The sequence below is a fragment of the Scomber scombrus genome, chromosome 23 (assembly GCF_963691925.1).
Source record: "Scomber scombrus chromosome 23, fScoSco1.1, whole genome shotgun sequence".
Lineage (NCBI taxonomy): Eukaryota > Metazoa > Chordata > Actinopteri > Scombriformes > Scombridae > Scomber > Scomber scombrus.
In genome coordinates, this window is record NC_084992.1 from 9,400,730 (window position 1) to 9,413,768 (window position 13,039).

General features: G+C 36.9%; 1 protein-coding gene across 1 annotated transcript; it reads left to right on the forward strand.

Annotated features, from left to right (window-relative positions):
* Positions 1–125: 125 nt before the first annotated feature.
* Positions 126–12,425, forward strand: LOC134005519 (basement membrane-specific heparan sulfate proteoglycan core protein-like). The gene is made up of 13 exons (XM_062444443.1): positions 126–222; positions 666–938; positions 3,327–3,593; positions 7,188–7,466; positions 7,613–7,879; positions 8,458–8,736; positions 8,899–9,096; positions 9,481–9,780; positions 10,316–10,582; positions 11,613–11,726; positions 11,843–11,858; positions 11,953–12,050; positions 12,300–12,425. Exons 1-13 carry the CDS (start codon positions 126–128, stop codon positions 12,359–12,361), a joined length of 2,517 nt encoding a protein of 838 aa, XP_062300427.1. The 3' UTR covers positions 12,362–12,425.
* Positions 12,426–13,039: the final 614 nt, after the last annotated feature.

The following is a 13,039-nucleotide window of genomic DNA, read 5'->3' on the forward strand; positions in this document are numbered from 1 at the left end:
CAGTGACTCTGCGCTGTAAGCCTCGTCCTCCTGGAAATGAGAGAGTCACTTTCTACAGAGATGGATCGCCTCTTGAAATGGACACAAACCATCAATCACGTAGAATATCAGACACTGCTGTAGAAATGACCATTCATTCAGTATCAGTGTCAGACAGAAACTTTTATAAGTGTAAGTTTGATGGAGGAGGAGAATCAGAAGAGAGAGAAATACAAGTGGAAGGTAAGTAGCTGTTTTAATGTGATGAAAAAAAATGTCCACAAAATAATATTAGCTCAACTTTTCTGCGAAAAAGCAATTCCTGAACAAGTGAATTTTTTTTGTCTTCACCTCATCAGTCATTAAACAGAAGAGAAACTGATGTAATTTTCTATGACTTCTGTTTACTAAAGTCTTCAGTTTCACATAGATTTAGTCACAAGGGTATGGGGAGGTTGAAAGAGCTTAATGCACTGCAACTTAAGATTCACACGTAAATGTAACAGAAAACACACATGCAGCATTTAGAGAGAAAAGTTGAGAGTTTGGTGCAAACAAAGATGCTAAATTCATTTGAGTTATACTCAGTTTCAAACCAGTTTTCTTTGTGTTCTGTAACAATATAAATATATTTTGATGTTTATTACAGTAATTTCTTTGTTTTGTTGTTTTTCTAAACTTAACAGCACGTAAACGCAACATTACACTGACAGCAGACAGGAAGACCATACGAGAGCAGAGTGTGACACTGACCTGCAATGTGGAGGACTCTGCTGGCTGGAAATATGACTGGTTCAGACAAAACTCAACAGATTCTGAAAAAAGTCTTCAGACAGCAGACGATGGTGAATCAGACAGATTCAGGATCTCACAGGGAGGCATTTACACCTGCAGAGGATGGAGAAGTGAACCAGATGCCTTCACACCTGAAAGTAATGCAGTCATCATTAATGAAACAGGTGAGTTAAGTCATTTGTTTTGAATAAAACAACATTTATTCTTTAAATTAAATTTAAATTGGCGAGGTGGCTTTTAGATGATTTTATTGAGTATATTTTAAAATGATCAGAGTCAGTGACGGTAGGTCAGATTCTTTACTCCAATGGCTCCCCCGAGTGGTGACTCCTTTCTCAGCATGAGATCAGACACATCATTACATTTACTGACAGTACTGTGATCCTCAGTTTATTACTTCACCAACTTTTTCCTCCTGCTACAAATCATCTTTTCATACAGTGAATGTTTATAAGAAACATGACTGTGAACAGACTGTCCTGGAGTGCAAATAAAAGCTTTTCACAACAAATCTCAACAACATCTGTTTTTATTGTATAAATGTTCAATCTTAATGCTGAAAAAAAAGTTCTCTTTCTTCATAGAAAATTGAGTTTAATATTATTTTTTACATTTCTAGTAATCTACCTGCTTGGTAACCTAGACAACAAAGACACAACTATAGGAGATTATTAAACTGTTCCCCAAAATGACTAATGTTGAACAGTCAAGTCTCTCTGCACTGTGAGATAAATTAATCCTGTAAGAGTTTAGGTTTAGGTGTTCTGGAGGACTGTTGTCCTCAGTAAAACCTGTTTATCTGACAAACACATGGGATTACAAAGATCTGTTCATACTACTTGATTTTAATGTGTTTTAACTTTTCATTTGATCTTGCCTTGCATTTTTTGTCTTTCTCTCTTAATTTTTATTTTATTTGTATTCATTTATTTCTAATTGTGTCCTAACTGTAACCATGAACAGTTCTCGATAAGGCTGTTGTGACTCTGCAACCCAACGGTCCTCTGATATACAGTGGTGAGACAATCACTGTCAGATGTGAGATAGAGGGAACTGGAAACAATCGATGGGAATATGAATGGAGAGAAAACAACTCGGACATATCTCACAAAGATAATGAATACAAGATTATCAGTGCTTCTTCATCCAGTAATGTAAACTTCATGTGTAAGGGTAGAAGAGATTTATATTCCTCAACAGAGTGGAGTGAAGCCGTCACACTGAGACGATCATGTAAGTCAAATATGTTCATATCATATTGATTATTGTGAGTCTGACTGTGAAGATTCTTGTAAGACAAAGATGAGGCGAATCAGGAATTATTTCTTAATTCATGTTTTCCGAGGGGCATCGTTGACAGAGTATGATCGTTCAGTCGACCGTCTGGCCATATATAGAAATACATAGTAACACATATTCATGTTTTTCTATGTCTGTCTTCCAACAGGTGAATAATAAATGACAGTGAATCATGTGTTGAACTCATCAGCAGAGGCTTAGCACCAGTGTTACCACATGATCATCACAACTAGTCTGGTGTTAAATAAATTAATTAATAAACAAAAAACAGTGAGCAACTCCTGTTTCCCAAATCAGTCAACGACCGAAAAGAGTCATATGTCACATGCTCTGTTTGTAACTTTTATATGATGGTATTAGCTAAATGACTTCATTGACATTCAAAATGTTTACATTTTGTTTGTTTTTGCTCTGAACTGAACAGTGAATAAAGCCGAGTCGACACTGACAGCAGACAGATACATCATACCAGTAGGAGGTGATGTGAAACTGACCTGCTCTGTGGACTCCTCTGCTGATTGGAAATACTACTGGTTTAGACGTGACTCAGGTTCTTCTGCTCTTCAGTCCATAACAAATGTTAAACCACTTAACAAGGTGTCAGAAGGAGGCATCTATTACTGCAGAGCAGGAAGAGGAGACCCAGAGATCTTCACAGTGTTCAGCAGTGCAGTCACTGTTTGGAAAACTGGTGAGTTTAATAATTTGTTGTGGAATAATAAAACATGTATTAATTAAATCTATTATCAATGTAAAAAGAGTATTTTTATTATCGATAGCAAAAAAGGAGAATGTTAATGAAAAAGTGAGTATATGTTAGTAGCTCTTATTCCTCTGATGTCTGTTCAGGTTGTGTAAAGATATGAAACAAGAGAAGCTTCCTCAACACATTTGTCCTGTTAAAGTATTTGTGGATTTCTGCTGAGGAGCTGCTGTACTGTTTCAGTCCAGAGTTTAAATTAGACTTTTAAAGTTTTTATATAATAGATCTCAAAGGGTCTGTCCTTTAATCCCACTTCGATATTTAATATGTTTAGTATGAAAGATTGTCTCTTATTTATTGCATTTTGCTCTTTTTTAATGAAAATGTTTGCCTCTAATGTGTATTTCTCACTTTTCACTGTTCTTTCTGATGTTTTTAGGATTTTTTTTGCAAATAAGTTGCTTGACATGTTTTCACACTTCTGTCTTCAAACTGCTTTTGTTATTATTACAAATTTTAATTTGTAATTTAAAACAAAAAATGTGAATAGTTCCCAATAAGGCTGTTGTGACTCTGCAACCCAACTGGCCTGAGATATACAGAGGTGAGACAGTCACCATCAGATGTGAGATCCAGGGAGGTGGAGACACTAAGTGGACGTATCAATGGAAACCAGCCAACTTAAACACATCTCCAACACCCAGTGAACACAAGATTAGCAGCACCGATTACGACAGTGGAGGATACAGTTGTAGAGGATGGAAGGACTCATATTCCTTTACAGAGTGGAGTAATGTCTTCAGACTGACAGTATCATGTAAGTTGGACATCTGTCATCCATAATGAACATGTTATGTTTTAAATTGTTTTCATCTGTTGTTTAGTTCATATACCATGTGATATCAGTTACCTAATAACACAGTATATTTATTTTATTTTATAAATTATATATTTTTTTTCTTTTTCTGAAATAATTCCTAGAAGTTTTTGATTGGATTTCAAAGAACCTGAGAAATATTGTAACAGCAGGAGCAACATGTTTCATATTTAATCAGATCATCAAAACAAAACAAATGAACAGAGTAGAATATGTCTTTATTTTGTTAATAATTGATCTGTTAGTTTAATAATAATAATAATAATAATAATAATAATAGTAATAATAATAAAGCCGCAAGCAGCGATGGCGGGCCCTCGCTCACCCATGCCACCGCGGGGCCTGAGGCGTGAAGCAGAAAGTGAGAAAAAACCTGGAAGGAGGCCAAAAATGCAATGTTTCGTTCATCCAGTAGGGGGCAGTCACAGGTAGTTACACATATGGTCTGGTGTGGTCTGGTGTGTTCAGGGCGGCCAGTCATCAGTCATGTGAAGTTTGGAGTGAATTGGACAAAGCATGAAGGAGTTATGAGAGGTTGATGGTTCATCCACCAGGGGGCAGTAATGGGATGCATGCAGGTGTGTTCTGGGTCAGTCCCTCATCACACATGTGAAGTTTCGTGGAAATCGGACAATGTTGATGCAAAAAATGGCACTTCCTGTTTCCACTAGGGGGCGACATGAGCGACACCCTTATCAGATGGAAGAGGTCTCCACCCTGGACCTGTGTATCAATTTTCATGATGATACGTGTTCAATAAAGCCATCAAAAAGCCAAACGTATTTTCATGGCGAGGAATTGATGGTAGCCACGCCCCCACAGGGACACCATTACTCGTAGCTTCAAAGTGTTCATAATGTAGCTTCACCAACTGGTTCTGCATGTTTTAGAAGTGGAATGAAGTTGATGGGGTCAACTATGTATTTTTCATGAATTTAAGTTCACTTCCTGTTACCACCGGGGGGCGCTAGGAGTTATGTGGGAAGTTAATATATCGGGACGTTCAGGGCGGAGCCATCATCATGTCCAGCAAGTTGGAAGCTGATTGGATGAAGTATGTGGGCGTGAGAGCCACTCGTATGTACATGGCGAGCACGCCAAAGTTAGTTGAGCCCTGGCAGACACGCCCTTTGACCTACGGATGCGCAGAGCACAACTTAAGCTCAGCTAGGTCTGGAGATGTTGCGTACCTAATTAGAACTTGATCGGGCGAACGCTGTGGGAGGAGTTAATTTTAGGCGGGAAAAATCAAAACCAAAATGGCCGACTTCCTGTTGGGTTGAGGTCATGAGGTCAAGAGGCTTTTTTGCATATGTGGGTATAATACATATGTGTACCTAATTTTGTGAGCATAGGACAAAGTTAGCAAAATTCCCTATGGGCATTTTTGGACTTTGTAGGGGGCGCTATTCCGCCATTCTGCGTCGACCATGTGCGACCACCCAAAAATATCGAATTTCGGATGAGGCCGTACGTCCGTGCAAAAGTATAAGCATTTTCGCATTTGGGAAAGGGGCGAAATTGGGGCACGAAATGTCGGAATAATAATAATAATAATAATAATAATAATAATAATAAACATTACAATTTCAATAGGGCTTTCGCCAGGCGACTTGCAGTCGCCGCTCGGGCCCTAATAAACATTACAATTTCAATAGGGCTTTCGCCAGGCGACTTGCAGTCGCCGCTCGGGCCCTAATAATGTCAGCCTGGAAGCAGCTATTCTGACTTTTGAGCTATTTCAAGAATGATTTCACTCTAGTACTTGTACTCTTCTGTACTCTTAACAATATAATTAAGGAAGAACATTTTCCTCAGATAAATCCCATCCCAACTATTTACTTGTTTTGTTTTTATTCTAATGTGAACATCAAGTAATCCCAAGGCCACACTGACCGCAGAGCGGACAATCATACCAGTATCTGTAACGAAGAGCGCTTTGTTACTAATGACTGATGGCTTAGGCCTTGTAAAGATGGCACATTTGGGTCTTTGTATTGTCACTTTTAACCAAACAATTTAATTAGGCACTTTAATAATGGCACATGACACTTTAATTGTGATAGTTGCACTTTATTAGTAGTTTGCACATTGCATATTTGCACATTGATCTTTATTGAACAGTTTAAACCATTGGGTAATAATGAGTTGGGATTGATGTGTGTTGTCTTCTGCCAGGTGCGATAATCGGCTTCACCTGAGGGAGAGAGGGAGTTCGATTATATAATACTATGTGCACCTCCAGTGTATAATTGATAGACAACATAAATATGCGTTAATATTGCAATGTAAAAGTGTTTTAGTGTGTTAAAGTTGCTGCCTGTATTTAAATTGTTTGTGTGGATTCTTACCTGTCCTTTTTGGTGTCTCCTTCAGTGTTCGTCCAAAAGAGTCCCCGGGGTACGAACACCAATTTAAAGGTTCCGGGAGAGACCAAGTGTTAGGATAGGAAGAGGGGGGTTTGGTAGTTGGTGTGTATAGATGTATATTTATTGTAGTGGGTTTGTTTATTCTGGGAAGGAGTAGATAGAGTGTACAGCAGGGGGATAAATATTATGTTAGTGTAGGCGGGTGATATTGTCTTGGGGGATTAGCTGGGAGATAATATCTTTTTGTTAATAACCTGTGAGTGGAAACATCCAATTAAGCAGACCAGTGATGGGGGTATAAAAGGCGCCAGTTTCCATCTGTCCTTGTTGCTGGTCAGGTCTCATCGGTGATGCTGCCATGCCTGTACCATTGTGTGTATGTGATTTTGGTGTTGGTGAATAACAACCATGATTTGGTGCACCGTACCATCGCCTTTTGACTGCTCTTTTGCTGCATCGTCCAGCCGCTCAGGGTCAGTCTAACAGTATCTATTTCTGTTTTTATCCAAACTGTGTATATTTAGTGGGTCCGGTTTCTAACAAGGCTGTTATAACAATGCAACCCAACTGGCCTCAGAAATTCAGTTGTGAGTCGTTCACTCTAAGATGTGAGATCGAGGATGGTGGAGACACTGAGTGGGAGTATGAATGGAAAACAACCATGTTAAAAGAACCTCCAAAACACAGTGAATACTGGAGTTTCAGTGCTACTTTTTACAGTGCGGAAACTTCAGGTGTAATGGTAAACATAAAATAGACTGTTATTAAACAGCATGGAGTGATCCCATCAGGTTAACAGTGTCATGTAAATTGGACCGTGTTTCATCAATTGAAAGAATATCATGTTTTTGAATTCTCACCAATCTGTGTCTGAATGATGCAATAGAAAACATTTCTTTACTTAAGAATTAGTCAACCTCTCAGGACTGATCAGTAAAGACTTGTGTTTGTTTATGATGACAAATCATCATTCAGTGACCTGTAGCAATTGAAATATATCTTATTATTACTTAATAATTAACATATTGAAGAAAATACAAAATAATGACTCATGGTGCAGATCATAGTGATTAAATGAATGTTGTAATTTTCATCAAGTTATTTAAATTTGACTATATCACAGGACAATAATGACCTTTTAATGTCTTTGTTCTTAACTGAACAGCAAATAAACCAAAGGCCAAACTGAGAGCTGACAACAGAGATATTCCAGTAGGGGGCAGTGTGACCCTGACCTGCTCTGTGGACTCATCATCATCTGGTTGGAAATACTACTGGTACGGAGGAGAGAAAACCTCTGAACCCCTGACCACACAAGATGCTGTTTTACAATCAAATGGACAAATCAGGGTCTCACAGGGAGGATCCTACTGGTGCAGAGGATGGAGAGGAGACCCAGTTTACCTCACAGAGTACAGTGATTATATTAGGATCAACAATATTGGTGAGTTTGACAATAAGATTTGTTACACACAAAATTGTCTATGATTAGTGATTGGAATTTAGGATCAAAAACTATTCTCTATACTCTTATTGATTTTAACTTTTGTCATTCTCGTATCCTGATTGGTAATTCTTAACCATGAACAGTCTCAAATAAGGCTGTTGTGACTCTGCAACCCAACTGGCCTGAGATATACAAAGGTGAGACAGTCACCATCAGATGTGAGATCCAGGGAGGTGGAGACACTAAGTGGACTTATCTATGGAGACCAGACAACTTAAACACATCTCCAACACTCAGTGAACACAAGATTAACAGCACCGATTACAACAGTGGAGGATACAGTTGTAGAGGACTGAAGGACTCATATTCCTTTACAGAGTGGAGTAATGCCTTCAGACTGACAGTATCACGTAAGTTGGACGTCTATCATCCATAATGAACATGTTATGTTTTTATATCTCTTGTTTAGTTCGTCAATACCATGTGATATCACTTACTGAACTACCTAATAACTCAGTATATTTATTTTATTTTATTCATTTTTATTTCTGAAATTACTCCTAAAAGTTTTTTGATTGGACCTTAAAGGGGCAGAGAAAGATTGTTACAGCAGGAGCAACATGTTTCATATTTAGTCAGATCATCAAAACAAAATAACAGAGTAGAATATTTCTTCATTTTATTAAAGATTGATCTGTTAGTTTAATAGTGTTACATGTCGGTCTGGAAGCAGCTTTTTTTTTTTTTTTTTTTTTTTTTTTTTAAACTTTTGAGCGATTTCAAGAATGATTTTACTCTCATACTTGTATTCTTCTGTACTCTTAATATAAGTACATTTTCCTCCAAGATAAGAGAAAATATAAAATAAGGACTCATGGTTCAGATCATAGTGATTAAATGAATGTTCTCATTTTTATCAAGTTATTTAAATTGGACTATATCACAGGACAATAATGACCTTTTAATGTCTTTGTTCTAAACTAAACAGCAAATAAACCAAAGACCAAACTGAGAGCTGACAACAGAGATATTCCAGTAGGGGGCAGTGTGACCCTGACCTGCTCTGTGGACTCATCATCATCTGGTTGGAAATACTACTGGTACAGAGGAGAGAAAACCTCTGAACCCCTGACCACACAAGATGCTGTTTTACAATCAAATGGACAAATCAGTGTCTCACAGGGAGGACTCTACTGGTGCAGAGGAGGGAGAGGAGACCCAGTTTACCACACAGAGTACAGTGATTATATCAGGATCAACAATATTGGTGAGTTTGACAATGAGATTCGTTACACACAGTTTAGAAAAAGAACTCATTGTGTAATCATGTTTAGTGATTGAGATTTAGGCTAAAAACAACATTCTGACTGTTATTGATTTAACTTTTGTCTTTCTTGTATCCTCATTGGTAATTCTTAACCATGAACAGTCTCAAATAAGGCTGTTGTGACTCTGCAACCCAACTGGCCTGAGATATACAGTGGAGAGACGATCATGCTGAGATGTGAGATCCATGATGGAGACACAGAGTGGGAGTATGAATGGAAGAGTCCCCGTTACACATCTCCAAATAACAGTGAATACATGATTAGCAAAGCTTCTTCATACCACAGTGGAAACTACAGATGTAGAGGAAGAAAAATGAAAAATACAGAACATATTTTAACAGAGTGGAGTGATGACATCAAATTGACAGTATCTGATAGTAAGTGTGATCTTATTTAATTTTACACTGAAAATATTCAATATTCAATAAAGTAAATGTTTGTACGGTATTTATTTAGATATCAAATATATTGAGTCATATAGTCTTATAGAGTTTTGTAGCGATCATATGTAAATCCTACACACTGCACCTTTAAGTTTATATTACAGATCTAAAATTTATTAAGATAGAATGTAATTCTGTAATACATGAAATGATACAGCTTTAGATAATATATATTTTCTGTCTAGAGACTAAAGTTTTATCATAACATGTTTTCATTCTGAGGAAATCACTTTCCAACAGATCCACCAGCAGCTGTCCTCACTGTGTCTCCATTATGGCTGAGTCCTGGAGACTCTGTAACTCTGAGCTGTGAGGTTGAACATCCATCTGCAGGATGGAGGTTTTACTGGTATAAGACTGTTCCCGAACTATCAGACAACTACATCTATGAGCTGCTACCTGGTAGCATCAAAGGGACTGAACAGGATTCCTACATCATTCATGGACCGACACACACAGCAGGATATATGTGTAGAGCTGGAAGAGGAGACCCAGTGTATTACACTCAATACAGCAAACCTGGGTTTGTTTGGTCTGGAGGTGAGTTTGTTTGTTTTTGTCTCCTTCTGTCAAGAAGCAGTTGTGATGTCATTATCTGGGTATTGATTGTGGTGAACCTATGACCTTTCTCCATCAAGTCAAGATTTCAGTTTTTCACCAAACACAATGTTGATGTTCAATTATTTTACATACTGGACTGAGCTGGATTTCCTTCTTTACATCTTCAATTGATCTGAAAGCATTAAAGAACCAAAAAACTGAGATATTAGTATTTCAGTTTCAGTAGTTATCTTGGTAGCAAGTTTTCAAGATAGAAAAAATAATCCAAACATCCATAAAACAGCTCAAACCACTCTGTAGCACACTTCACGTCTCCACTGTCAGTCCATATGCTCTGTATGTTCATAACACTCAGTTTCACCTAAACACAGCACCTGATGCACCATTTATATGATTCAGATGTTTTTATTCTCAACAATAAATAGTATTAAAAGTACAAATAAGATAATTATATGTATTGTGATGTCTTTAAATGTAATATTTCTCTACGTGGTTTTTTATTACATGTTTTCAGATGTTCATTCAGCAGTGACTCTCAAAGTGAGTCCTGACAGAGTGCAGCACTTCACCTCTGACTCTGTCTCACTGAGCTGTGAAGGAAACTTTACTAAGTGGAGAGTGAGGAGGTTTCCTGAGGACCGCTACAGGTCAGACTGTTATAACTGGAGGTCCTTGACTGGATCCACGTGCAACATCAGCAGTTCACAGCAGAGTGATGCAGTGTACTGGTGTGAGTCTGGATCAGGAGAGTTCAGCAATGCAGTCAACATCACTATACAGAGTATGTTTTCATTACATATATTTTATTTTCATCTTGTATTTAAATTATTTTCAACATGGTGTCACTAACTACACTTCCTGTGTAGACAAACAAGTTATAAACCTAACCTTTTGATAGGAACATGTTATTGTTTCCTTTAACAAAGAACTAAAAGGTTATCAAACTATTATTCCTTGAGATTATATTAAAGAAATACCATCCAATCCATTAGAAAATTAGACATATATATATATTTATAGAGTCAGTATATTTGGTCCACAGCTTTTTTGGTGAACAAGCGGACCTTTCTTTATTCTTCATGATAAAGATTAAAATTCTGATTCAGTCAGAGGTGTTTTTGTCTCAATAGCCATCCACTGTTTTTTTCACGTGTACCTGTTAGCTCTGAAGCTAACTATCCATAGCTATATTAATAGTTTATGATCAACTTCAATTTATCAACTGAGGTTTGATAAATGTGCTACTGCCAAGGTCAAAAAGCTGCAACAGCAAATGTTTTTCCTCAGAAAATTGAGTAGTTAGTGTTGATCGATACGTCTTGCAGCTATTTTATAAAGCCGTTCTTTAAAGCATTCTGTCCTTTGGCTTGATTTGTGTCTTTGGTAACATGCACAAGCAAGAACAGGACAAGCTTTAACACATGATTAAGATGGCAAGCAGAGGCAGGGGAAGGATGCTCCAAAGGAAAGCAAGTCGTTTGTCCCTTCAGCAATTAGACTCTTTAGTGGAAAACACAGTTAAAAAACAAAGGACTTGGTGGTGTGTTTTTGTGAAATGATGGATCTTTGCTCAGCTGTCTTTTGTTAACTGTGATTCTGTCTTTGAAAGAAATGTGGTCAAATACTTTAAGGGGGGAGAAAGAGGGAAACGAGATAGGAGAGTAGAGAGAAGCATTACGAAGTATGTTTATATAAAAACACAAATATAAATCAGGGATCAGGCAACATCTTGCTTTTAAGGCTTTGTCAATTCAGATTACCAAAAGTGTTACAGACTTTTATTCATAATTATCATTTATTATCTCTTACAGCAGTGTCCAGACCTCAAAACTCTTCATCTCTTATACCATTAATTGTTGGGCTGGTTTGTGGAGTTGTATTTATTATTCTCCTGATCCTGTTGTATCTCTACAGACGATCCAAAGGTGAGACTTTTTCTTTCTGATGTTAAATGTTTTATGATTTAATTATTCAAATACAAAGCTGTATTCTGATGTCATGATGTTGAATGACCATGTAACAACAAATATCCTTTTCACAGATTCTCACTCTGTCAGGTTGGTACAAACCTCTCCTCTTTCTTATTTTGATCATAACAGCAGTACCTTAGATGTAACTTATTAAATTCATTTTATTTGCTAAATGTTTTAGACCAATCCAGTCTGAGAGCACCAATCAGGACTCTGCCACACATCACATGGTCAACCTGAATGAAACTCAAGATCACATCTACAATTCTCTTCTCCATGGTCAGTCTTCAAACTAATCCTTATCAATTCTTTCATTTTATATTTACTTTAACTGTAACTCTAACATTTCTATTACAGTCTACAAATACATTAAAGGCTCTAAAACATTTAAGATTCCGTCTTTGCAACATTAAAATCACATTAAAAAAAGAAACCTGAGTATTTTTGTTAAAAAGGTGATAGTTGATCGGTATCATACATTAAAAATATTAAATTTGACATCATTAGATTTTAACTTGTTGCTCACAGGTGATGTTTGTGTCTATGAATCAATCAGAGGCTCTGAACACCCTGAAAACGGTAAAGTATAAACCTTAACATGGAGCAGTCTGAAATGCAACTATTGTATAATTTAAGAGAAAATCATTTACAAAACAAAACCATTTAACACCAAATATCCTTTTCACAGATTCACACTCTGTCAGGTTGGTACAAACCTCTCCTCTTTTTTATTATGATCATAACAGCAGTACCTTCAATGTAACTTATTACATTGTTTCTGCTAAATGTTTTAGACCAATCCAGTCTGAGAGCACCAATCAGGACTCTGCCACACATCACATGGTCAACCTGAATGAAACTCAAGATCACATCTACAATTCTCTTCTCCATGGTCAGTCTTCAAACTAATCCTGATTCATTCTGTGATTATTTATTAACTCTAACTCTTACTCCAACATTTATGTTATATTGTTAGAAGTGATATTTGATTGGTGTCATGCATTTTAAAATGATTCATTTGACTTTGGCTTGACTTTTACTTTTTGCTCACAGGTGATACTTGTCTCTATGAATCAATCAAAGGCTCTGAAGACCCAAATTGTAAGTGTTTGTAATTATTACTTTTTCATTGAATATGTTGTGTTTGAATGTGTGTTTATTTTACATTATGTGTGTATGCAGTGATGAAGAACAGTATTTATACATCAGTGTATATTCAGTATCAGTATATTTACTAAATTCAGTAAAAGTCATAATACTCTGCTTTG